General features: G+C 46.0%; 1 protein-coding gene across 2 annotated transcripts; it reads left to right on the top strand.

The window, feature by feature from the left end:
* The first annotated feature begins 171 nt into the window (after nucleotides 1–171).
* NDP (norrin cystine knot growth factor NDP) lies at nucleotides 172–25,870 on the top strand. Of its 2 annotated transcripts, none has more exons than XM_059158317.1 (3): nucleotides 172–445; nucleotides 14,965–15,349; nucleotides 24,584–25,870. In XM_059158317.1, the coding sequence occupies exons 2-3, from the start codon at nucleotides 15,176–15,178 to the stop codon at nucleotides 24,809–24,811; spliced, it is 402 nt and encodes a 133-aa protein (XP_059014300.1). In that variant the 5' UTR covers nucleotides 172–445; nucleotides 14,965–15,175; the 3' UTR covers nucleotides 24,812–25,870. The 2 variants fall into 2 exon arrangements, with proteins under 2 accessions (XP_059014300.1, XP_059014301.1); XM_059158318.1 differs by lacking the exon at nucleotides 172–445 and adding an exon at nucleotides 14,265–14,326.
* The last annotated feature ends 224 nt before the right edge of the window (nucleotides 25,871–26,094 follow it).

Raw genomic sequence — 26,094 nt, 5'->3', positions numbered from 1 at the left:
CTGTTATTTCCCAAGAAAGAAAGAAAGAAAGAAAGAGAACTTCCTTGCCCTTGCCCTTGCTCCTCTATGCTGTTCCCATCGTAAGATGCTCCATGGAAGGGAGCCGAGCGGTGGGCAGTGGCTGAGTCCCCGATAAGGAGCGCCTCACATTTCCCTGGCATTCCCATTTGCTAGAGCGCTGCTGCGGCCGCACGCCTGATTGATATATGACTGCAATGGCACTTTTCCATTTGACATTCTCTCTCTCTCTCTCCCTCTCCCTCTCCCTCTCTCTCTCTCTCCCTGTGTCGCTTAAACAACAGTCCTAACTTTTGTGTGTTGCAAATATAAAAGGCAAGCCATGTGACAGAGGGACAGAAGAACAAAAGCATTTGGAAGTAACAGGACCTCTTTCTAGCTCTCAGAAAAGTCTGAGAAGAAAGGAGCCCTGCGTTTCCCCCCAAAGGTAAGCAGGAAAACAAGCGCTGACGGCTTGCCTAGGAAATTACTTCTTTCCAAACCGAGCATTTCATCCTCCTCTCAGACAAAGAGACAACCTTTAAATACCACTTAAATTTGCATTAATTGAATTTGCATTAATCGGTAGCGTGCTAGCTTTGTGGGTTTCTTTCTTTCTTTCTTTTTTTTTTTTTAAACGAACGGGTCTTTGAAGTCTGTGACAGAGCAGGGGAGCCTCACGGAGAGGCTGGAAAATCCCTTTGGGTTTGACCGAAAGGGATTTCATTTTCAAACTCTCTGCGTAGTTCAATATAACTTTGTAATGGTTCTTCTATTTGACCCGGTGAAAAGAGACTGGGAAGCAGCATTGGACGACATGGATTCCCCCGAAGCCCCAGTTTCTTCCCCACTGCCCCCATCCCTGTTACAATGGGGGCACTATGAACGCGGGCAAGCCTGAGAGTTTAAAAGCGCACTGTTTACTTTTATTACTACTTCTGTATGCTGCTGATCTCCTGCCAGGGCTCCGCCGGAGTGCTTAGAATGACTTCAAACAATAGGCAACATTTATTTCTAGCTTTCTGTATCATGCTTTGCAGGAATCCTGTTCCTTTGCACTCTCCTTCCAATGTGCAAGGACTTCACTTCCATAGACGCAGGCAGGAGCACTGGGGAGAGAGGAGGATGGGTTTACTATAGGATTTTGATTGGGCAAAAAGTCCGAGGAAATGCATGCTGTTTGCCTTGGCCTTACTGCCACACTGTCCAAACGGTGACCGAGAAAGGATGCTCCCACCGGCGCAGAGATGGGGACCTGCAGGAATGACTCCTACGAACACCTGAGGAATATTCGGGCAGGGTGGGGGAGGTGGGGGTTCTTTCAAGCTCCTGAATGCAAGTTCTCTCTTTAACAATTGGGCTGTAGGAGGCCTGGGCAAAACTCTTTCTTGGGGGACGGGAAGTTTGTGTACAGAATGTTAATGACTCAGAACGCCCTGTAACTGAGGCTCATTGTAATTCAGAAACCCAGATAAACCTGCATGGAAGAGTTGACTCCCTTCTCCACCGAGATTCAGGTGCAGGAAAGGAAGCACTTTGGCAAGGCGGGAGTCCCACTTTCTGTCCTTTGTAATTGTCATTGATAACAGATATGGATGCTGCGAAATGTCTCATTTCTAATAATAGTGTATTTTAATGACAAGGACCTGGCATCGGCAAATTGCTCCTACACAGGATATTAAATCCCCGGTGCGTTTGAAAACGTAGAGATGTCTAAAATGCAGTCTGGGCTGTGGGTGTCAACCGAATGGGGGGTTGGGGAGCTGCAGAATGCTTCTCAAGGGTGCCTTTAGACCAAATGCAAATATCTGCCCATTTTCTTCTCAACGGTCTGGCTTCCGAAATTAAACTTGAGGGTCTTCTTGACCAGATTTCACTGTGGAGCGGGAACGTGGCTTACGGGGGAACCTTCCTGATCTCCTTTAATAACTAGCCTAACGGGCATTGTTGAGTGAAAACCCAGCTTTTGAACGAGTTAATTTACAGCCCTGGGATATTCACGATTTGAGAAAGCCCGAAAAGATACTATGGATTCTATTGCTATGCAATGACTTTTTTTTTTCTTTAAAAACTTCTACTGTTAACAAAGCAGTGGGCTGAGTCAAAGCAATATTCTGGTACTGTTACTCAGATCATTTTACGAGAGTGTCTGAACCCAGAACGCCAAGTTTTGCATCATTTGCTTTAAGATATATTTGGTTCAGGTAAAGGGGGAACTTGGTGGAGGTCTTCTTGACCCACTGTGTACCAAACAGCTGACATCCCCCAGATGGAAATATGCCTGTGGAGTTTTCAATCTTAATTCGAGTTCCAATGACGCTGTCAAGGGGAAAATAAATCATTTTTCAATACATTTAACAATTTCCAACTCATTTATTTTCCTGGGCCCTTGAAAAATGTGAATTTCTCAGCATCCTAGCCACCGATGGTGGCCAGCAATTTCTACTGTACTTGAAGGACTCACAATTCAAGTGTGATTATTCTTACTGGTGAATTATTCATGCCATCATCCTTTTAAGAAATGATGCTAGTCCTGCTGGATGCGAAGGTGACTGAGGCATTGTCCCAAGGCCCAGTTTTCAGTCTGTATGCTATTTCCAGTCAGATTTGGGGACTGACATGAACTTTGCCAATGGCTAAACGGGTCAATGACTGCCTTGTTACAAAGGCCCATTTCAAGTATCTGCTGAGACCCCGATTTATTTGCAATGACTGTCGCTTATCAGTGGGTTTTCTTTCCATTTGTGATGAAGGGGTTCCCCTGAGGCCTTTATCACCGAATCTTGGGTACACATCACTCACAGCTAGCATAGTCCGGATCTTTCCCTCCTGGGTAGAGGAAGCCTGGAAAAAGGGCAGTTTATCCTTTCTCTGCTCCCTTGAGCACACTTGGGAAAGGACCACGTGCTATCTCTATCAGGGATGGCTGTGAGTCACCTACACTCAGCAACTGACATCAGGGCCACTGGATGAATCACTGAATTAGAAACATGCACAGAGCAAGATGCTATCACTGGCTCCCACCACTTACTTGAACCGTCCCCAGGATCCAAACCAGTGACCTCTGAGTCTGGCCTGAATTCAAGGGGCCCTTGGGAAGAAGATGCCGGAAGTCGTTCCCTAAAACCCAGGTCCCCATCAGAGCCATACACAGGGTTGCTTTCAAATAACGCAGTCTTGTGTTTTCTGGCTTGGGTAGGTTACTGGGGGCGGTGAGAGGGGGGAGGCCTGAAGACAGCATCACCAGAGTCCTTGATTCAGCCCTTATCAGCAGATAATCCCCCGTGGTTGGATTAAAATGCCTCTGACTCCCTGGGGTGCCTGACTCACCCTAGCCAGCCTCGGCTTCTTGGCCAGCGGCCTTGAAGGCCGACCTCACCTCTTCCCATGCACGTCAGCTCCTGCTACTTTGTCCAGCCCCCACCACTCCCCAAACCCAGCAGGGCCAGTAAGGGCAGAAGGGATGGGGAGGCAGGTGGACAGATAGAAGTACTAGGGCGGGCTGGTAGCTGGGCCAAGGGAGGGTGGGTGAGCTCCAGGGCCCAGATCGCTGTGGCCTGCCTTGGCTGTGATCAGCTGTCATTTCCTCTTCGTGTATGACACTGGGGAACATATTAAAATTTGTCTGGGATGGTATGTTTGGAATTCCTCTGATGCCCCACCTCACCAACTTACCCGGACAATAAAAGCAAGGTTGTAAGCCTTTGAACAGCTGGCCGGCTATATATTTCCCCGCTTTCTTTCGCATAATCTAATTCAGAAAAGAATCCAGTGAGACTGGCAGTGCCATGTCTGGGTACTCGCTCCCGGCAAGTCCTTACTCCGCCACCTCCTTCCCGCCCGCCCTGGAATCTTCCTGGGTGGCATGTGGCTTTTATTTTCTTTGGCTTTCCACCACTCCCACTCCCCCCCCCCCCCCCCCCGCGCCTGAGCTCCTTCCATTATGAGCTTGCTCGCTTGCTCTTTGCTTTGCCTGTTTTCCAGACAGCCTGGGTCCCGCTCCATCCGGGGAGAGTGGCCCGTGAGGTCTCCCCATCTTCATAGTAATCTCAGGATGTCATTCTTGGCAGCAGCTCTGCTGGGGCTGAGAGGATCGGGGGGCTTTCTGGAGCCCTGAGCCTGAACCCACTCACAGAGAGGAGCAGCCACATGGCTCGGCTGCCCTTCAGGGCAGGGCTGGGGTGACCCGGGTTGGCAGGGACAAGAGCATACCATCACAGTGACCCGCGCATCTCTGGCGCAGGGCTGGGGGTAGCAGAGCTCTGGGAACGCCTGGATGCCCTTCGGCCTACATTAAGAGAAATGTGGTTATTCTCTGTTTCAGGGGAGAGACAAGTGGCTTGCTGCAAAGCTCCCCGGATCTTCAGGCCCTGCTCCGCCCCCTTTCTCCATCCTTCCCACATCCTTCCCTTCCCAAGGAAAGAGAAGGACAGGCAGGGTTTTGAATTTGGCTAACTGGGGCCTGAAGGTCTTTTGAAAACCCATTTGGGGAGACAGGGAGACGGGAGAAAACGGATCCTAGCCAGAGCCCAAGTACAAATGAGTGGGACTAGAAAACTGGGGAAGACTTTTTCTTCCCTTTTTTTCTTTCTCTCAACAGCAGAACAGCCCATTGGTTTAGGAGTTGCTAATGGAAGGCACGGGACTTCTCCGTCAGACCTTCCCATTTAAGAGCCTGGGGTCACCCGCTCTGTGCGGCATCATTAAAAGATGCCGCTCATGTCCTTGGGACCAAAAGGTATCAAAGAGCCATCTACAATGCCGCTTCCTATCCCTTTTCTTCTCCTGGGGGTTTTCGTCGTCTTTTCCGAATTAGCTAAAGTTCATTAAAAGACCCAGAAGGAGAAATTTAACACAGCTGAATTAAAATGAGTCTTTTCCTGTTCACTTGACAAGGGCGGGGGCGGGCGGTGGGGGGGAGTGGAGAAAGGAAAGAAAGAGAAGAAAAGAACCAACTCCCCTCTGCCACTTCTTGGGTTTTAATATGAATTATTCCATACAAGTCCCTAGGCTAGAGGATCTATTTAAAGACGCCTGGCAGCATGAAGAGAGAGGGTAAAAATACAACCACTCTTTTGTCCGTCAAAGGTTTTCTTTGGGAGGACATTAAGAGCATTCCTATTTTCCTGTCTGCCCCTGCCAGTGGCAAGGTTCCAGCCGGTAGCACCCACTCCTCACCCGTCGGATCAGCAACCATGAACTTGTGTGTCTGAGCACTGCGGCCGCAAAGGATGGGGAATCCTTCCGCGACCCCCGTGTGTGTGTGTGTGTGTGTGTGTGCGGGGGGCGGGGGGCGGGGAGAGGCTGGTAGGAAAAGGGGGCACCGGCTCGGCGGTGCAGGTTTGCGTGCTGCACATTCAGACACCCACAGATTCGAGTTGTTGAGGGAGACTGGGCCGATGGTATTCTGTGTGCCGCCAGCTGTCCTCACATCTGCAAAGCTTTCTTCCCGCGTGTCTGGCGAGAGTTTGCTTGGGACAGTCTTGCTTACTGTCCTCTCCATCAGAGGGTCCCAGAGTCTGACGGCTGAGCCTACAAGGCTGAGAAGTCACACCCCCCTAGACCCATTCTCAATGGTCAGAACGTTAACACCCTGGATGGGGTTCATGGTCTAGAACAAGTGCTTTTTTGTTGGAGACAATGCTGACTCAGAAAATTCAAAGAATGGGCAACTTCAGTCCACAATATAGCCCCAGTGCTTATACTCAGGAATTCATCCAGTTGGAGGTCCTTTTCACCCTCATGTCAAGATCTGCACTTGAACGTTGACTAGTAGCTTTAAACTTGGTTCTATTAGATTTGCCACTGATGTATGTTTCTTTTTTCTTTTTTTTTTTCTTTGTTTCTACCAAAAGCTAAGAATTTTTCAGACCATTTTCTCTCTTCCAAGGCCTGGCTCAATCCCAGCTTCTCCTTTTAATTTGTGGTCCAACCGGTTGCAATATCCTCTAAAAAATGAAAGGGCAACAGATTAATACATTCAAGAAAGTTGATGAGCTGTCAAAAAATGCTCAGGGATAACCTTTCTGCAGTGTCCCAAACCAACAATAGCTCTAAACAGGGAGTCCCCTTCCATTCTGCCATCAACAGGGAATACAAATAGGTCACGGGAGAAATGACAAAAGAGAAGAAGGAAGGACTATTTTTGAGGTTCTAAATCTGCTGTCACAAATTTTCAAATAGCCCACTTTTAGGAAGGGAAGCTTCCCTTCATTTCACCTGCTCTCTCCCAGGGAGGAGGATTTGAACCCTGAAGTTGCCGTCTTTACTTGGCATTAGAAAAGGAGGTCAACTCCTCCAGGAAAAAAGCATCCCCCTGTCCTCTGCTCCAAGTAAAATGTAGGCATCTACATGCCTAAAATGGACGTGAAGAATCAAAGTCCAATTTCTTTTTTAAACACAAGGTGATGGTTCAGGATTTGATGCATTTCTGTGATTTTTTCCTCCAGAGGATGGGAAATTCGTCCTTTTCAGGATTTAAATTATTGTTTTGAGGTTTGAAGTCTAAGGGCAGCAGAATGGAATGGTGAGAGGAGAACCAGCAACCCAACGATGTAGCCGTGGTGTGCGGAGTTTAAGCGAAGCAGAAATGCAGACAGGAGACCAACAGCCCAATACATTCAGAATTATGAGCAATACAGAAAAACGTATTTCTACATGATTTTATTTTAGCAGCGCCCCTTTGACAGAAGTCTGAATCCCCAAGTCTTCTGGATTGCAATGGGTTTGAATTCAGTATTCAACTTCCACAGTTGGGCAGAAAAGATGAATTGAATAGAGGCTGAGTCGGTCCCATTGTTTATGCCCCATTTCTAACTAAGGGCCCTACAGCTGTTAGGTGAGATCACTACCCACCATTCCAAAATGCTGCTGCGGCTGAGGATATTCAAATGCAGCTTTGGAAACACTTTGCTGGACACTTTGAAGGAAAGCCAACATACTCATTTGGCCCCAGGGTGAGAGGAAGCCTGTTCCCTGAACTGACACTAGTCACCTCTCTTCTCCTAAGGCCATAGCAGAGCCAGCAGTCCAGGGGCAGAGAAAATATCAAGTGGCTTCAGCAACAGGGTCTCCAGAACACCTGGCTACCTTTCCTTTTCCACAGGGAGAGAATGCATTCTTGCTTTGGCAGGGGTGGGAGGGCGGACTGAGTGTCTGGGCTGAGTGGGTATCTCAAAACTCCCCTGCTTCCTTTCCAAAGGAAAGTGGTAGAAGTATGTCTCATCTGTGATGTGAGACCGCCTTCTCGGGAAAGACTGCGTAAAATGAAGGGAACCTTCCCTTTCTGAAATGGGGCCATTTGAATGCACTGGAAGGGCAGTGGCAGATTTTGAACATAAGCACATCCTTCTTCCTTCTTCTCCGTTACTTCCCCTATGGCTTCCCATCACCCTGTTTTCATTCCCTGTTGATGGAAAAATGGAAAGGGTTGTCCTTGATTTGTGGCACTGCAGAAAGACCACCGCTAAGCATTTTCTGACAGCTCATCACCATATCAGTCACAGCTCATAGTGGAATGGTAGGCTTACAGAAATAATCCAAAGCCCCAGAGGAAAAGACTTGAACCGACTCATGCTTTTCGGCACATGGGTAATCAGACTTCATCACTTCCAATTTATGCAAGGTTTTGTACTCTAAAAGTCAGTTGGTCAACCATGAGGAACTCTTTGGAACTCTGTTCCATGAGGAACAACCATGAGTGAGTCTTTCCTTAGAGATTATAGAACCCCATAGAAGCCCAGCACTAGATCCAAGAGCCATAACCATAACCAAGAGGCAACTCTGATAGACCCAAGTCCCCACCTAGGGCTTCTGGAATGTACCTCCCTTAGCACAAAGGTTCTGTAGATGTTTTACAGAAACATCTGTAAGGTTGTAAGTTTGTAAGCGAGTGCCTTGCTCTTGACCACTGGGACCTTATCTATTCTGCACCTGCAGAGGAGACAACTCTTCTAACCAATCTTCCTCTTCTATCCTGAACCAGAGTGTTACCGATGGCCCCGCTAGGGGATGAGGATCTGTGGCTCAAACTCGGTTTAGAATTAAGGTCACTCACAGGGAAGATTCAGGAGGGCTAAATTCCACTTATATCACTATCATCAAAAGAAAGGTGTCTAATTCTACCATGACTGCTCACTATTAGCTTTTGTCCTCTCCCCAAGTGGTGAAGACTGGAAAGAAACACTATATGTTTTAAGACAGTTCTAAGAGTCACAGGGACTGTGTAAATATCTTCGCCAGCCACTCCTTATTATCAACAGCATATTCTTTTTTTTTTTTTTTAAGATCTTATTTATTCATTTGACAGAGAGAGAGAGATCACAAATAGGCAGAGAGGCAGGCAGAGAGAGAGGAGGAAGCAGGCTCCCTGCTGAGCTGAGAGCCGGACTCGGGACTTGATCCCAGGACCCGGATCATGACCTGAGCTGAAGGCAGAGGCTTAACCAACTGAGCCACCCAGGCGCCCCTCAACAGCATATTCTTAATTTATAACTATATTTGGTACATTCAGGCACTGAGTCAATTGGTTATTAAGGGCTCTTTTTATTTCAGGCCACCAATATGGCTTCATCAAAAGGGCAGATTGCTATGGCTTGACCTTCGGTTTTGCTTCAGGCACCACATGATGATTTGTTTGGACTTTTCTGCAGTCATTAACTTCCTGAGGAAGAAAGGAACCCTTTCTGTAGTATTGCTTCAGGGAAAATGAAGCCCCAAAGCAGGCGCCGCCCTTTGAGAAGGTAGGATAGAGCTAGAGAGTGTCAGGAATGGGGAGAACCACACAAGCATCTGGACCAATCTGTTCATTTTGTAGATGGGAAAAAAGAGTCCCAGAGAAGGCAAGGGACTTGCTTAAGATGGCATAGCCAATGATGGGAAGGGTAGGACTCAGAGCTTGAGGCTCAGATCAGCCGTCCTTCCAGTAGAGCAGGCAACAGTAAAATGTTCTTCAGGTTTCCGAATGCAATATAATAATTATCTAATATTTCTGACCAATGAGTGCAAAACACTGGAACACGTGACACTTAGCATGGGTTGGACATGGGTTTGGGGAAGAAGAGGTCAAAGCTGTAGGTAAGGGAGAGGTTGAATAACAATGAGAGGTTCTTCTGGATGTCCCGAAAATCAAGATTTGAAGTTTCAGTCAAGTCTCAAGGTCAAGTCCTCCCACACCGGTCCCTCCCAAGACAGTAAAACTATTTAATCCAAGGACACACACACAGGAGGAGCCATTGACATTGGCCCATTCTCAGAAATTACTTCTCTTCGCAGTTCTTCTTTTTTGTACCCTTATTTACTTTGGGGTTGTAATTTAGTGCTTCTCTCCTGGCTGTATTTCTCCTGCCCTCTTGCTTCCTTCCCCCCACCCCCACCCCCAATCCCCATCGCTTTTCTTCCTCCATCTCCACCACTGCTGAGTCTGACCATGCTTGGCTAGTAATGCAGGCTGGGGGAGCACAGAGCCCTGTAGACTGGAGGACTGCTGTTGAATTGCAAAGATGTCACCCTCTCTCCCTGCTTAGGTGGCACTGCGGGGCAGGCATGGCCACCTCTGATTGGAGAATGGACACTGTGAGCTGACAGGAGCAGGAGCCATAGTCTCTCCAGTGACCTTGTGGCTGCCCAGCCTTGGTATTGCTGCCTCCAGGTCAGACCAGGCTTAGGTACTGGGCTGCCACTGATGTGCAGCCAGAGAAGAATAATATCAAAAACAATTCGTTGAGCACATGGGATGCTTCATAAAATCCAACATGCTGTTTACAGTTTATAAATTAAGTGCCTTGGGAAGAGGCATCTGACTTATTCTCCAAGGCATCTAGCTGACTAGATCCAATAGGAATTCTTTGAGTTCCTGAGAAGGGGCTACTTAGCAACTTCACACTCTCTGATTAGACCTAGAATTCTTTCTTTTCTAAGCCTCGTGTGAAGCGTTATCTAGTGGCGAGCTTTCTTCCACACTTAAAACTTTGATTTTTATTTTTGGTGATTCCTTGGAGAGGGGCTCTTGGTTCTACCCTCTCTACCTGACTCATGCCTGATATGATTGTCTGAAATGAGAGTAAATATCAAATCACTCTTGTCTGTGACGCTGACACCATTCCAAAGTCATGATATTTTATCTGCTGAAATTGATCTTCTTAGAAATGATTCATTGCATGCTGGATATGAATTAGGTGGTGAGGGAGTTTATCCTTGGGTCCAAAAAAAGTCACCCAGGAAACAACAGGCCAAGACTCTTTGCTTGTAGATGCGGTGAGCTGGAAGAAGGCACTAGAACAGGACCTATTTTTTCCCCCCTGACCCTTACCTGTTATCTGCTAGAGCAAAAGGAGACACTTAGTAAATGCTTATGGAATATGTGTTCAATAAATATCTGTAGAAAGAAGCCATGGGAGGCATTACGTGCATGTATTAATACTGAAAACAGCCCAGGGTGGGAATCCGGATACCGAAGCTCCACCCTCCCTTGCCTGGCAAGCGGGGCAAGAATAAGGCCATTCTTGGCACATGCCCCTGGTCTTAGCCTGTTGCTGGAATAACTTGCGTGAAACCAGCACTTTACCCTCTGCCAGGCAGAAGGTCAGCCCAAGAGTGAGCTGCTCTGTGGACACAACACCATCTCTCACCCAGGAGGCTGGGCCCGCTGTGAGCTCTGCTATATTATTTCCCTGAGGATGACAGGTGGGGAAATCTGGGCACCAGTTGTTCTTTTCCACTGGTATCGTTTGGAGGGTAGCTCCAAAGTCGGGCACGCCAGCCTACGTGCCTCTCCTGCCGGCAGAGGCTCCACATCGGAGCTATGAGAATGTGGGCTCTGTACATCCGCCAAGTCCATGTCTCAGAGGCTGTACCCAGAGCACGGAGCAGCCCCAGAGCTCCCAAGTTCAGCAAGTGAGTTGCTTTCTCAGTCAGACCATCACTGGCTGGGCCGAGGTTCTAAGTCTTGATGGGCAGTGCTTGGTTTTTATGATCCATGGCTTTAAAAAAAAAAAAAAAGAAAGCAAATGGGAATTAATTTAATTTTGAGGAACATGACCGAAGCTCTGACAAGACAAGACGATACCCCTAGTCTGTCATAAATTGAATCTCAAGTGATGGAAATTTCCTTCATTTTGATTCTCCTCTTTGTGAGTGTTGCCCTCAGCACTGTGCACTTCTCATCCGGGCACACCCCACCAACACCAAGTTCAGATGAATCTGACTTCACGCCACTCGGTTTTCAAGCATTATGCTTATTTCTTCATATGATGTGAACACTTTGGGTGAAAATCCCAAAGTTAAGTGGCAAGAATTTTACCTTTATGTTTTGAGAGTTCAGTGAGTTCTATGGTCTGTTTACATCATTGCTTGAATTCTTATTTCAGAGTTTAATATAAAAACTGAACAAAAAGTACCATGCTTTGTGAGCGTGTTGACCTGAAAAGTGTATTTCTTATTAGCAGTCAAGCAGCATTTTCTCTGTCATGTTTTTCTACTTTATCTTTATTACTACTTCTGGGTTCAGCTTATAATCTTTAAAGAGAAAATCAGATAATAAAGTTATATTTTGTGTGACATTAACTGTCTATCATTATTCGCTTCACAATACTTGTCTGCAAAAGTTTTATTCACCTTTCAAGAAAAAAAAAAATTCAACTGTGCTTGCAATTCAAGATGTCGCTACTAGGTGGCAGTACTGCTTAAGAATTAAATGATCTACTAGGAAGACTGAGAAAAGAGTAACTAGCATGTCTTCCAAAATTTGTAAGAAATAAAAATATAATATTACTAAAATACTCAAACTGGCACCAACGTTCAACATCCATTAATTTAATTAGTATTTTTAAGCCAAGTTTGGAAAGAGAAAGTATAATTTTTTTTAAAGATTCTATTTATTTTTTTTCAGAGAGAGAGAGAGAGAGAGCACACAATGCACAAATGGGGGCCGGGGGCAGGGAGCAGCAGGCAGAGGGAGAAGCAGGCTCCCCGCTGAGCAAGGAGCCTGACACGAGACTTGATCCGAGGACCCCAGGATCATGACCTGAGCCGAAAGCCAATGCTTAACCGATTGAGCCACCTAGGCATCCCAGAAAGTACATATTTTTTAAAAGAAGTTTTAGATAGGTAATACATTCACAAATTCAGAAATTTATGAATTCAAATGTATGTATACAATGAAAGTCTTTCTCTCATACTTGTCCATAACTAATTGTATAGCTTCTCGAATATCCTTCCAGAGCTTATCTGTGTAAATATCAATGAACACAAATATATGTTCTTACCCTTCCTGGTATAACACACATCAGTAGAGTTTCTGCACCCTTCTTTATATAGTTGCATAGTATTCCAGGGTATGAGTGTTGTGTAATAGAGATGGGTATTTTGTGCGGTTTCCAATTTTATGCTGTGATGACCAATGTCAAACCGATTAACCACATGCTACTGTGATCACACATGTAGGATAATTCTCACAGGTGGACTATCTGGGTCTAAACATTCACGTATATAGGGTCTTGTTATTGATTGTTGTTGCTTATTTTTGCCATCAAGCTGTATGTTTTCTTTTCATTTGCTTCTTTCATTTAACCAGACCTCCTGGCCATGGCTCTGAAGGGGAGAGGGAGGGCCAGGACTGGAATGTCTACTTTTCCCTTCATCCCTTTGCCATTGACTCCTGGGGGAAATATCGATAGACTGGAGTGGTGAAAGAAGAAATCTAATAAATTCCTTTTCTGAGACTAATTAAGGCTTCAAAGAGTCAGATAACCACTTGGGATAACATAGTCATATTGAAACTCAGGAAATGGTCAGTAATACGGCAGCCTCTGAACATTGAATCCAAGAAAGCTCTGGCTCTTTGAGTTGAAATCTTGGTGAGTTTCAGTGTGATGTGCAGCTGAAGAGAAAACAAAAAATACTCTTTGGCATCTCTTGCCAGTTTGGAGCTTTAGCTCATGTTTGATCAATTTCAATGAGATGTTGCAATTAGCATGTTCACGAGGGAAAGTGGCGCAGAGTTGTATGAAAATACGCTCTTAACTTCAGGATTATCTTCTGCCTATGGAGATGGTGGTGACTGGATCCCTAAGTACCAGGCAGTGTCATTTTAGGGCAAGAGGGCACTACAGACTCCATCTTTTCCAATTCTCTTCTTCTATAGATGAGGAAACTGGGGCCACACTTGTTTAAATGCCGTGTGCAAGGTCTCCCAGTTACTCAAGGGCAGGGCTTAAAGCCCAAGTGGGTTTCCTCTTTACTGGTCCCTGCTGGTCCTGCAATTTATAGGATTTCTCTGACACATATGAGCTGAGATTTTGCCATTGCCAGGGATGCTCTTGTCTGATACAGCCCTTTGCCACACTCCATTTTCAGTCTAGGATCCCCTGCCCCACACTCGCAAGAAAGCTAACTAAGGTTAAGTGGGTCTGGGGCCATTCTATTGGAACCAAACTAATTGACTTATATGGACTTGAACTTCTCCTCCTCCTCCTCCTTCTTCTTTTGAAGATTATATTTGTTTGAGAGGGGCAGGGTATGTAGAGGGAGAGGGAGAAGCCGACTCCCCGCCGAGCAGGGAGCCTGACTCAGGGCTTCAACCCAGGACCCTGGGATCATGACCTGAGTGGAAGGCAGATGCTTAACCAACTGAGCCACTCAGCCACCCCTATTTTTAATTTTTTAAAAGAATTTATTTATTTGAGAGAGAGAGTGTGCAGGAGCACAAGTAGGGGGATCTGCAGAGGGAGAGGGAGAACCAGGCTCCCAGCAGAGCAGGGAGCCGGACTCGGAGCTTTATCCCAGGACCCTGAGATCAGGACCTTAGCTGAAGTTAGACGCTTAATTGACTGAGCCACCCAGGCACTCCTGGACTTGAACTTCTAATCTTGATCTTATTAATACTTTGCCCTGTTTATTTGGACCGTCCATGAGTAGGAAGTTAAAAAAAAAATGTTGTACAATGAACAGAACAAATAAACTCTCACCTGAAATACTTTCAAAAGTTTTTTCTGAAGCTTTATTTATTATCTTCCTTTTGTTTGGGATGCAATGACAGGTCTCCCCAGTTGTCCTAAATGTTTGAAAATATTTGTGACACTTTGTCTTCTGGTGTGATAAAAAGCACCCACGTTGGCCAGGCTTAAGAGGGTTGGTGAGGTGATACACAGCGCTCTCTGCTTTGTCCAAGATGCATATGGTTAAAAGAACAAAGCAGATTTCCAGGAAACTGATAGGCCCTGATCCCATTTTACTGGTAAGTCTTTGCTCTAACCACCACTTCCTTTTTCAGATTAGGCCGCGTGCTCAGGCTACAAGGCTCTGCCGGAATGTGTGACTCTTTGGCGAATACGTACGTGTTGCTTTAATCACACTGGAGGCCAGTTAGCATAATGTGTATTTCAGATGCCATTTGCCACTGATGCTGGGGGGCGCGGGGCTTACACCAAAAACAGGATGAGCCTCGAGCAGGATGAGCCCTAGTGGAAAACTAGGTGGGTGGGTGGGTAATGGACTTGGAAATGGAAAATATACTTCTTTCCCGTGGGATGTGGCTTGTGTTCATTAGTGCTGACCTGTCTGTTTTCTGGCCCTGTGAGCTGATGTTGACACCAGAGATCATTGAGAAACTGAATAGATCCTCCCCCACTGCCAGGGATAAAGATGAGACCACCCAATTCAGTTGTGCAGAACCACATGTCTAATCTTTACCATGAGTTCCAACTCTTCTTGCTCCTCGAAACATGGACTCTGGCAATTAAAGTCAACATGTGCTTCCACTAAACCACGGTGTCCACCTCCGAATGGTTACAAATAAGCTCTGGGGGAGGGAGCGGGTTAGAATGGGCGATGGCCTATGCTAAGGCGCTCGAGAAACCAACCGCTGTCATTCAAAATGACGAGGAAAAATTCTACTCCATACCCCCTGGGCTCCATTCGTTTTTCTGGGTAAATGTTCCCCGGGGAAAATAATTTCTGTTTTCATTCCAGCTGTGCAGCAGATCTCGCGATGATGGATTGCAAGTGGAAAGAGTAAGACAAGACTCGGGGGCGCCTACAAAGGACAATGACAACCAGAAAGCTTCAGCCGGATCCTGCCCTTTGCTCGAAAAGGACTGGATCCTAGGAGGCGAAGGCATTTCCCATTCCTAGTCCTCTGCCTCCCTCTGCTGTCCCTTCTCCGAAGTTTTTCCTTACAACAATGAGAAATCATGTACTAGCTGCATCCTTTTCTATGCTCTCCCTGCTGGCGCTAATGGGAGATACGGACAGCAAAACGGACAGCTCCTTCATGATGGACTCGGACCCTCTACGCTGCATGAGGCATCACTATGTCGATTCTATCAGTCACCCATTGTACAAGTGTAGCTCAAAGGTAAGATCCTGATGTCTGCGAACATTAGCGCTACTTCACAGAGACAGGAGAGAAGCCCACGTTCCTTTGTCAAGGGATGGAGAGCTATGACCGTCGTCCAGACCTGAGCTCTCCGGCTGGCCCTGTGGGGCTTGAGGGAGAATCTTGCTCTCAGGGTCTCCCAGCAGGCTTTGAACCTTTGTCAGTAAAGCTGCCTGACTGACCACGTACATAATCCCAGACAGCTTCTCTCTTTTCAGGCTACTCAAAGTCAATAGGAAAGGCTGGAAGGTTCTCATCATGCAACTGTTGCTCTACACAAGATGAGGCAGGTGTGTTTCTTCCTTGGCTGTGAAATTTAGCAGCAGTAGTGTTCTTTATCGAGATAGAAAAGTGGTGTCTACAGGTTCTCGTGACTCCTGCTACATCCACCAGCAGTAAAGAGGAAGCAGATGCCAGAAATACGACTGAGTAGTAAAATGTACTTGTTGGGGTGAGGGGGGGGGCTCTTTAAAGAGAATCCTGATGGAATAGCTGCTCGCTGACCTTGTGGTCCAAGCCTTTATCCACCTGCCATGCTTACGTTAAAATGATTTCAAAAGATACATGGCAAGTGGATCATTTCCCATTTTTACAGGGATTATCCAAATCGCTCTTGTTTGGAGTAGGTTGTATGTTTTTTGGGCAGGCAACCTATGCGAGGGATGTCTCAGTGTTGGGACAAGGCGTGAGAAGGAATACCATGCTTCAAAGGCTGAGAGTGGCCGGCCACCTGGACCACCCAGAAGGAAGGCCCATAGTATCAGAAGGATAGACTCAAAATGAGAATCTCACGACTGTCACTGCCCCCAAACAGTCACATGAATGAAATTTGCCCACATTTGGTAAATAAGAATGTGTTTAGCCTAACCTCAGAAATTTTTCACTCTAGTTCTGAGACCAAAGCCACTTAAGCATTCTCAGACGGCAAGTATTTTTTAAATTACCGGTATAATTAAGAAGTTTTTGTAATATCAGCCACTAGAATTAAGACCATATAAGTTAATGTCTCTACCCTCCATTTACAAACATGATGACTTCTGTCTGCCTTGAAAATTTCCATCACTTCTTTGATTACAACTCAGTGATAATGGCTTGTTTTTAGTTTGGGGGAATCCGAATTTGAGTTAAATCATTTTAACCATTATATTAATAAGATCTAGGACTGTGGGAAAAAACAGGGACTTTCCATTTTAAAACTTTCTGGCTCTTATTTGTACTTGTGGAACTAAAAAAAGGAGTAAAGAGATAAACTTAAATTTTTGTAAGACTGCAATCCCTTCTTAGGCAAAACAAAAAAATACAAAAAACAAAACAAAACACTAAAGGAAAGGGAAGGGGGGAAAAAGACGGGACATGTTTTTACAACTGTGATTGCTCAGATATTGTGGGCTTGAGCAATTATTAGCTTCTCCTCCCCTCCCCCTACAGATAGCACTAGTATTTGGTGGTTTTTACTCTGTGTATGATTTCTCCCTCTGTTGAGCTGTTCTCCGTAATCATGATTCTTTAACAAAAGCAGGGGTTATTAAAATTATTTTAAGGAAAATGGCAGGGTGATGATAGGAAGGAATAAGGAAATGGGAACATCTCTAAAAACTAAACACAATCCAGAGAGATTTGGTGAAATGTTGGAAGAACATCTTAGCAGTGATCGCACCAGTTAAGGGCAGGTCAGAGAAGAGACGTCGTTAACTCGAGCCCAGCAAACTCAGGGTGCATGAGCGCGACTCCTAGAAACAGACTTTAGTCTACCTTTGCTCATGTATGTTCCTTCCAGAATGCCATGGTAAATGGCACAAAATTGTGATAGTAGCAGAAACGTTTATAATTTCATGGGAACAATCTGTTTTTAAACAGCCCAAGTGATCTCAAATATAGCAATAGTTTTATGTAAATGGTGCTTATAATTATAAACCTTTCTTTCTTGGCCTTAAGATGCCTGGCAGAATTTCAACTACCCAGACCTTTTCTGGATTCGATTTTCTCTATGTATCCAAGAACAAAAACTGTTTTTCATTTTTAAATAATCTATAATTCTTGACTCTCACAGACTCGGGCTGGTCTTCTTTCTAATGGGTCTCATTAACGAAATTGTTCTTTACAGACTTGAGATAAAACATTTAGTCCGTGCCTAGGAGACAGCCAACAAGGGATTTTACAATGAGGAGACCAGGGTCGATCTTTCCTCTCTGCAAAAAGTTTCCCTCCACATGATGTTCAAAGGTCGTTGTTTGCTAGACACATGCCTAACATTTGTCTGTCTGTGGTTAACGTTTCCCGACTTACATTTACCCAGTGTCTGGCCTTGGGAAGACAGGTGTCCGGGAGAGTGTGACCCAGGCTCAGGGGAGGGAACGCCTAATATGTGTCAGGCATCTCATAATATAGGATCTAATCATTGCCGACAAACCTGTCTTGGAAGGCATTAGCAGCCCCATTTTACCGGTGGGGAAAACTGAATGCTAAAACAGTATTCAGTATGATTGCTCATTTAGTCCAGGAGTGGCAACCTTTGCCTCAAGTCATTTCTCTTTCAACTACTTGGATCTTCATTTTGGAGAAATGCCAGCAGAATGCAGTAGAGTGCAGAAGCCACTATTAGGAAGCCCAGCCTCAACTTTGGATCCACTGGAAATAATGATTTTTACTCAACAATGTTTCTAGAAAATAGGAATTTTTGTGACTGTTCTGTGGGAGCCTCCCATGAGACTGTCTGCTCTCCCTAGCCTTGAGTTCCAGGGGCCTTTCACCCATGGCTTAGCAATTCGGGAGAGGGATGAGATGGAGTCAGGCGGAAACGATTGGCCACAGCGGTACACCAAGGAGGTCATGTGACTGGAGATTAGGCTGCACCCGATGGTTTTCAGCAGTGACACCTCCCAGGACTGGGTACAAGAGATCCCCAGAGTGGCAGGTTCATTGACAATCTTCCCTGAAGTTCTGAGTGAGTAAAGGTTGTATAGCAAACAGGCAAAAGTCCAGTGGTTCATGAAAACAAGCTGTCTGGAGAACCTTTAAGGCAACTGAGGCATCTCAGACTTCGAAGTGAGAGAGACCTGGTTTCACACTGCAGCTAAACGATGTGCCCAAAGGGTGACTTCAGGAGAAGTGAAACCAGTCTTTGGTGCCTCCATTTATTCCTCTGTAAAATGGGGTGAATGCTGTGTATCTAAAGGTGGGGTTATGGGTATTGGTGATGATATCTGTAAGGTGTTCAGCATGGCGTCTGTCATATAATAGACATTAATGAGTGACATTATCATCTTGATGATGAAGCTGTAAACAGGACAGGTGCTCAGACTCACTTTCTATTTCAGTCACCACGGAGACCTCAATGACGGTTGGGATCCCGTAGATCCTGAAAGGATTAGGAAAATGAACCTCATCACGGTTCTTGTTAAACAGAGATCTGGCAGCCGTGGGGGGCGCGTGCTGAAGGGCAAAGTAAAAGTAAGCCATCCTGCTGGGTGTTAAGAGCAGGCAGAGAACAGCAGAAGAGAAACAGAGCTTGCTGCCTTGACCTCCCTTCCCAGGTGAATGGAGGAAGCAGGAAGAGGGGGAGGAGACAAGTTCTGGATGTAAGCCAGGGAGGACTTTCAGGGATAGGGGCTGGGAAAGGGAGCTAATAAGGCAGGCCTGTGAAGTCTGAGTTGGGCAAGGAACGGGGGAGGGAGATGGTGGTCCCGCAGGGACATGGAACCAGGGTTTGGGGTCATCTGAACTCCAAAGGGCCAAGGCGGAGGACAGTTTACGGGATAAAGCCTGGAGAACTTCCCAGAGGATTTGAAGTGGCAGGTGCTAAGATGCCCGAGCCTCTCCTAGGGCTGCTGACAAAGCTCATAGTATGGTAGAAGAGTCAGGAACATTGAACTTCTAACACAATTAACTACTGGGGAGAGATCACTTTTTCCTTTAAGGAACGAATTTATATGGAATGCCTACTAGGTGCAGGCCCTGTGGCTGGCAAAAATAGGGGGGAAAAGACCAAGTCTTTGCCCTCATAATGACTGTAAGTAAATGGGAGAGAAAGGGAGCGGAAATGTTCTATGTACAAAAGCTTTGTGTCGGTTTGAGTTGTGACCAGACCGACGGACCAGAGTCCATCTGTCCCCTTGCTGCTTCATTCCTCTGGTGCAATTTTGCTGATGCCCTGAGCCTGGCACAGACCTTTTGGGGGTTGACCCGGGTGCCCTGGAGATGGGCTAAATGGTCATTTATTGAGAGTGCTGGGGAAGGAAGGAATGGGTGCTGCCAGAGGGATAAGGGGTACATAGTGTTCACTGCCGAGAAAAAGGCAAAAGACCGTTGCTCTTTTAAATGAAGTAAAATGGCCAAACTCCCATTCTAGGATAGGATGTTCTGTGCGCAAGTCTTTGTTCCGGGTCTTTATTCTGATACCCACGGAGACAGCTAGTCATTCATGGCCTGTGCCAGGAATTTGTAGGAGTCCCCCATGACGGAGGAAGAAAGTGGCTTTGGCAGTGGTAAGAATCTTTCAGCAAGGAGTGATGAAAACCATCTGTGTTTGGGTTTTCTCTCACTCAGAAGATAGCTGTGTATTGCAGCAGAAGACATAACTGCCTAAGAAGTATGGTAGGTCACCAGGGGGAGCAGCGGCCTGCGGTCACCAGGTTTAATCTTTGGTCAACATCCAGGACTCACAGCTGGCTCTAACCTTCACAGTAGCCGGAACTTGCTCATGACCAGCTTGGGCAACTTAGGAGGATCGAGGCTGACAGTCATGGTTAAGACTGAGGGCTCAGGAATCAAGCTGTCTCGGGTCAGAATCTTGGCCCGCCTTTGGATGGTGAAGGGACCTCAGGCTGGTGACTCATCCTCTGCCTTTTCATGTCTTCATCTGTGAATGGGGAAAGTTTACCTTTTGACATAGCTGTTAAGAATCAGGTTGCATATGATGGGCTTGGCACAGAGCCTGGAGCCTAGTAAATGTCCCAATACGTGTTCTATATCAACATCATTACCATTCTTTTATGATCACCCAAGGTCCTCTCATTTTTCTTAGCTTCTGCACATGGAAAAAGATTAGAACATGAAGGAGCCCATCCCTGAGCAATCTTTCTGAACCCCGCGGCTCTGTACTAGGAGGAACTGACTTTCATAGCCCACTGGAGGCCAGTGACTCTAAGGTGGGGGGAATACCAAGGGATTTCTGGAGAAGTTGCCTAACTTCTTGGCATCGGGCCACTTGCTTGGGGAAACCTAAGAGAGCAAAATTAAACTGGACCCAAAGCAGATAACAGGTATCTGTCACCCACCTGAGCTGTGAGAAGTCCATTATGAGCAGTTAAGTACAAGGCCAAATGCAGAGAAGCCTTCCCATGTTAGTAAGGCCCCACCAGGTCACCCAAGCGTGAGGAACGTACGTTGACCACAGACTGGGTTTTGGCAGGTGAACTAATGTTTGATGACTTGGTTAAGGAGTTAGACACTGTGTGGTACCATCCAAGGAGTTTCTGGGAGTGTCCAGATCACTGGGGGAGGCACCTGGGGTAGGTCTTGACAGTGGAGGAGTTATCATTCAGGAGGGCTCTTTCAAGACTGAGCTCTGCAGAAGCTTCAAGGTAGTGATGATGTATGTATTCCAAGGAGTTCATAAGGAAAAGGTCAGATTTCTATGGTTATGGTATGTTTAGGGTTCCCAGAGGTAAGTCAAAGTAGATTGAAGAAGGGTGTGAGTTGGCTCATGCTTCAGGAAAACATTTTCATACCAGGAAGCAGGATATACTAAGGATTCAGGCCCGGGGCTTGACTTTAGGCAGAACTGGGTTTGATTCCAGCCTTGCCTTGTACCAGATACTTGAGTTTAAGCAGGTTAGTTCAACTCTCTAAAACCTCAGCTTCCTCTTCTGTAATAATAGTACAGATTAAAAGAGGACCTTTAGCATCAGATTGTTATGAGGATTAAATGAGATTAAATGTTGAAAGCACTCAATAAATATCAGCTGCCATTATTATTTGCTAAATGATCCCTACCTAGTGATCAACCTAGAGTAGAGCCTCTCAGACTTGAACAGAACAGGCCTTACTAATCAATGTGCGGGCGTTAGCGGTACTGACATCAACCAGAGTCTTGTGACAAATGCAGCTCTGGCATCACCCAGAACTACCCACACATGATCTGTATTTTAACAAGTTCCCCAACAGATTTACATGCATGTTAGAGTTTGAGAATCTTTGGTCTGGAAGAGGTGAGAAGATGTTCATTAAATCTGTAAAACAGGTGAGGGAGTAAAACAGGGGCTAAAGGATGGAATATCAAGAGCGAGTCTGGAAAGCAGATATTTATCCCTTCCATTCCTTAACGGCACTCATTTCTAGATCTTCCCTCCCAAACTCCCCGCTGTAGCCCTCCAACACACATTTACAAATCAGAGCTAGATTTATATGTCACTTCCAGGTTTGAGACGGGATCTGTAGCCTGGAAATCTCCCAGAGAGGAGATTTGCATGTGTGTTGAGAATGCCACAGGTCCTACAATTGTCTCACAGTCTCTTCTTAGAGGAGAAGAACTTGACAATGGAGGATAGTTGGAATTAAGCAGAGCTAGGAGGAAAGGGCATTCCTGAGAGGGGGAAAGACATGAGCAAAGGTAAGAGGCAGGGAAATTCCGGGAAGTTCCATAACTTCTAAGTGATTGAGCTTGATTAGAATAGGGAGTAATGAGAACTAGAACAGTTGCAAGGGAGTGGGTGACAAAAATGAGAACAATTATAAGTAAGACTGGAAATCCAAGTCATGGAGGATCTTAATACCAATTCAGGATTTGGGACTTGAGTCCAAAGGCATCAGGCAGCCACTGAATGTGGTTTGTTTGTGTGGGGTTTTTTTAGAGTTTATTTATTTATTTGACAGAGAGAGATGACAAGTAGGCAGAGAGGCAGGCAGAGAGGAGGAAGCAGGCTCCAGGCCGAGCAGAGAGCCCAATGCTGGACTTGATCCCAGGACCCTGAGATCATGACCTGAGCTGAAAGCAGAGGCTTAACCAACTGAGCCACCTAGGTGCCCTGAATGTGTTTATTGTATATACATGTCTGTGCATTCTCTTTGCCCCAAAGTCCAGCTCCTGAGATAGAGGAACCCATTGGAGGTAGCCCCAGAGTCTTCAGTGAATGAGCTGAAGGTGGAGATTGAGACCCTGAAAACGCTTAGTGAAATCACTCCTTCTACAAATGGCCCAGCGTCGCTGATTCAGTCACTTTAAGGGCTGTGCCAACTGCCAGGTCATTCCAGGTCTACATCCGGGTCACTTGCGTGTGTGTCATTCCGGTGAGATACACCACCATGTCTGTGCCTCTTGGAATTAAGTGTGTTGACACAGGTTCACTATATTCATCCGGACTGAAGCTGGATCTCTAAAGATTTCATTTGGAGAGGTGACCTCTGAATATTGCTTAATCTGTGGAAGAGATGACCCACATTAGAGATGGCACATTTAACAGTACTTTGAAGTGAGCTGTGAGGGAGCTTTTCTCATAAACCGGCAGGTATAGCGAGAAGGGGCTGGGGAAGACCTCGGGCTCCTTCTCATTAGACGGATGGAGTGGGCGCAGAGGACTGGCCCACGTACTACTGATCTATGGCATAATCTCCCAAAAAGAGAGATCTATTTCAGATCATGTCTGTTTTGCCTGTCCACAAAAGAGTGGGCAGGATAGCACTGAAGACTTGACAAATTCAAAACAGTTCCTAGTTGACATTTTCTCTCTACCTCTGTGATCTTTCAGAGAACATAAATCAGTAGGTCTTACTCCAACTTCACCAAACCTTGATGGTTCCTCCTGGTATCTCATATCCTATCTTTGGATTCATCCCAACATCATCTTTGATAATGACGTTAATAACCTATAATGACCAGAAGTCATCTTGTCTTCCTTTAAGAAAGATGAGTAGACCACTTCCTTCTTTTAATTCTTATTATTTTAATTAACATATCATGTGTTATTTGTTTCACGGGTATAGGTCTGGGATTCATCAGTCTTACACAATTCATACCGCTCACCATAGCACATACCCTCCCTAGGGTCCATCACCCAGCCACCCCATCCCTCCCACCCCTCCCCTCCAGCAACCCTCAGTTTCCTGAGATTAAGAGTCTCTTATGGTTTGTCTCCCTGTCTGGTTTCATCTTGTTTCATTTTCCCCTCCCTTCCCCTATGATCCTCTGTCTTGTTTCTCAAATTCCTGGTACCAGTGAGATTGTATGATAATTGTCTTTCTTTGACTGTCTTCTTTCACTTAGAGTAATACCCTCTAGTTCCATCCACATCGTTGCAAATGGCAAGATTTCATTTTTTAAAAAGTATTTTCTTTTTTAAAGATTTATTTATTTATTTATTTGATTGAGAGAAAGAGAGAGAGAGAACGAGAGAGGAAACACAAGCAGGAGAAGTGGGAGAGGGAGAAACAGGCTCCCTACTGAACAGGGAGCCCAATATGGGGTTTCATCTCAGGACTCTGGGATCATGACCTGAGCCGAAGGCAGACACTTAATGACTGAGCCACCCAGGTGCCCCAAGATTTCATGTTTTTTGATGGCCTCCTTTTAATTCATAACCAAGCTGCCCCCCCTCCCCTACCCATAACTGCCACTCCCAGGAAACCCAGATGTATTTATAGGAGACAGAAATGAGCCTCTGCTCCACCCCCCTAAAGCTGGAGGCAAACACTGAGTGTTTGCCTATGTCCATTGTTCTGGGGATAACCTTGGTAATTTGCATCCGATTCTTAAAGAAGTCTGTTCACTATAGCCACATTAAAAGCCACTATAAAGAAAACACAGCCTCTCTTACTTCAGCCCAAGCTTTATTATTTTTTTAATTTATATATTTGAGAGAAAGGGAGAGTGAGAGAGAGAGAGAGACAATGAGCAGGGGGTGGGGCAGAGGGAGAAGAAGAGAGAATCTCAAGCAGCCTCCCCACTGAACATAGACCCTGAGGCAAGGATCAATCCTGCAACCCTGTGAACATGACCTGAGCCAAAACCAAGAGTGTGGCTCAATCCACTGAGCCACCCAGGCACCCCCGGGGTGTCGACGCTTTAAAACTAAGTTTACCAGGTCATTCTAAGGTGCAACCAGGGTTGAGAACCACTGGTCTAAACCACCGGAAGTCAGCAAAGAGTGTTAGGGTGCCGTGGGACCTGATTGAGGTTTTGGTCTCCCCACAGGGTAACCTTGTCTCTTCTCTCCCCAGATGGTGCTTCTGGCCAGATGCGAGGGGCACTGCAGCCAGGCGTCACGCTCTGAGCCCTTGGTGTCCTTCAGCACTGTCCTCAAGCAGCCTTTCCGCTCCTCCTGTCACTGCTGCCGGCCTCAGACCTCCAAGTTGAAGGCACTGCGCCTGCGCTGTTCGGGAGGCATGCGGCTCACGGCCACCTACCGGTATATCCTCTCCTGTCACTGTGAGGAGTGCAGCTCTTGAGACCTCCTACTGAGTGGCTTCTGGATGGGACCACTTCTCCCTCACCGAGCCAGTTCAACAGGCCAGGGAAGGACTGGCAAGAAAAGAGTTAAGGGAAAGAAAGAAAGAAAAAAAAGATACAGCGATTCCCACGGGATTCCACATATTCTAGTAATAAAGACTTTCAGTGCTTGTTGACAGAGAGAGATGCTCTGGGAACTGGTCTTCCATCCCTGTCTCCTTTCCCTGGTATAATTTCTTTTGGTTCCTTTTCAGATTCAGGCATTTGCCCCCTTGGCGCTGAAAGTTGTTTGGGTTTCCAACAATTCCTGCCTTAGTGGGAAAGTGGCGCCCCCTCTCCCCTGCCCCCTTCCCCATGCCCGAGTGGGTCAAGCTGTCACAGTTTGGTGTATCTTAGGGAAGCATTCATTCTGGAAAGCAGGAGAGTCCAACTCTTTCTGCGATACCATCTGGGTTGGTTCGGTTTAGTTTTGATCCTGTCCTTTGATCTAAGGTTGCCATCGCTGCTAAAGGTGACCGATGGCAAAATCCAGGCACCAAGCAGGTTGGAGACGTGTAGCCAGGCTCACTCACAGCCAGCTAACTGACATTAAACTAACTAACAAATGGATTCTCATATGTGATGTTGGAACTCCTGATAGCGGTCATTATTATTCAGCAATGACTTTCAAGAAGTAAAAGTGGCATACAAAAGTTGCCACCTGAAGGCTCTTGCAGTTAAATTATGGTAAAATTTTGTAAGGGACTTTTAAAGACCTGCACAGATAAGGATCCTGCACTGACTTTGAAAAAGGCATATATGTGCTAGTGGCATGGAGAACGCACTATACTCATGCATGCAAATTAGACAACCAAGTATGAATCTATTTGTGGGTGTGCTATAGCTTTAGCCATGTTGCAGGCATCATTGTCTACCATCCACTTGTCCATGTGAAGCTTGCTGCCAAAATGGTGGCCTGGCTCATCTTCTGAACATTTGGCTCGACTCTATTTTGGTCTTTGAGACTCAAAATTTGAGTTATTCCCATGTTGTGAAATAAAAAGACAGTATCTTCAAAATTGTGGCTGTGTGAGCATTGCATTTTCCTACTAAATATTCTACTATAATGCATCCCCTATAGAGCATGTTGGGGGAGGTGTCCAGAAAAAGAGGGAGATGGGGTTTTTCTAGAATGCATGGGGAGGACATTTTTTGAAATCAATAGACAAGGGTGATGGGGGCTCAGGAAATTTGATTTTTAGCTCCAGAAAGTAGCTTATCAAATGAGTGTAAGATCTGTTGT

This window comes from Mustela lutreola, chromosome X (assembly GCF_030435805.1).
Source record: "Mustela lutreola isolate mMusLut2 chromosome X, mMusLut2.pri, whole genome shotgun sequence".
In the NCBI taxonomy this organism is placed as follows: domain Eukaryota; kingdom Metazoa; phylum Chordata; class Mammalia; order Carnivora; family Mustelidae; genus Mustela; species Mustela lutreola.
The sequence above is the reverse complement of the archived record's forward strand: the minus strand, read 5'-3'. Positions and strand labels throughout refer to the sequence as shown.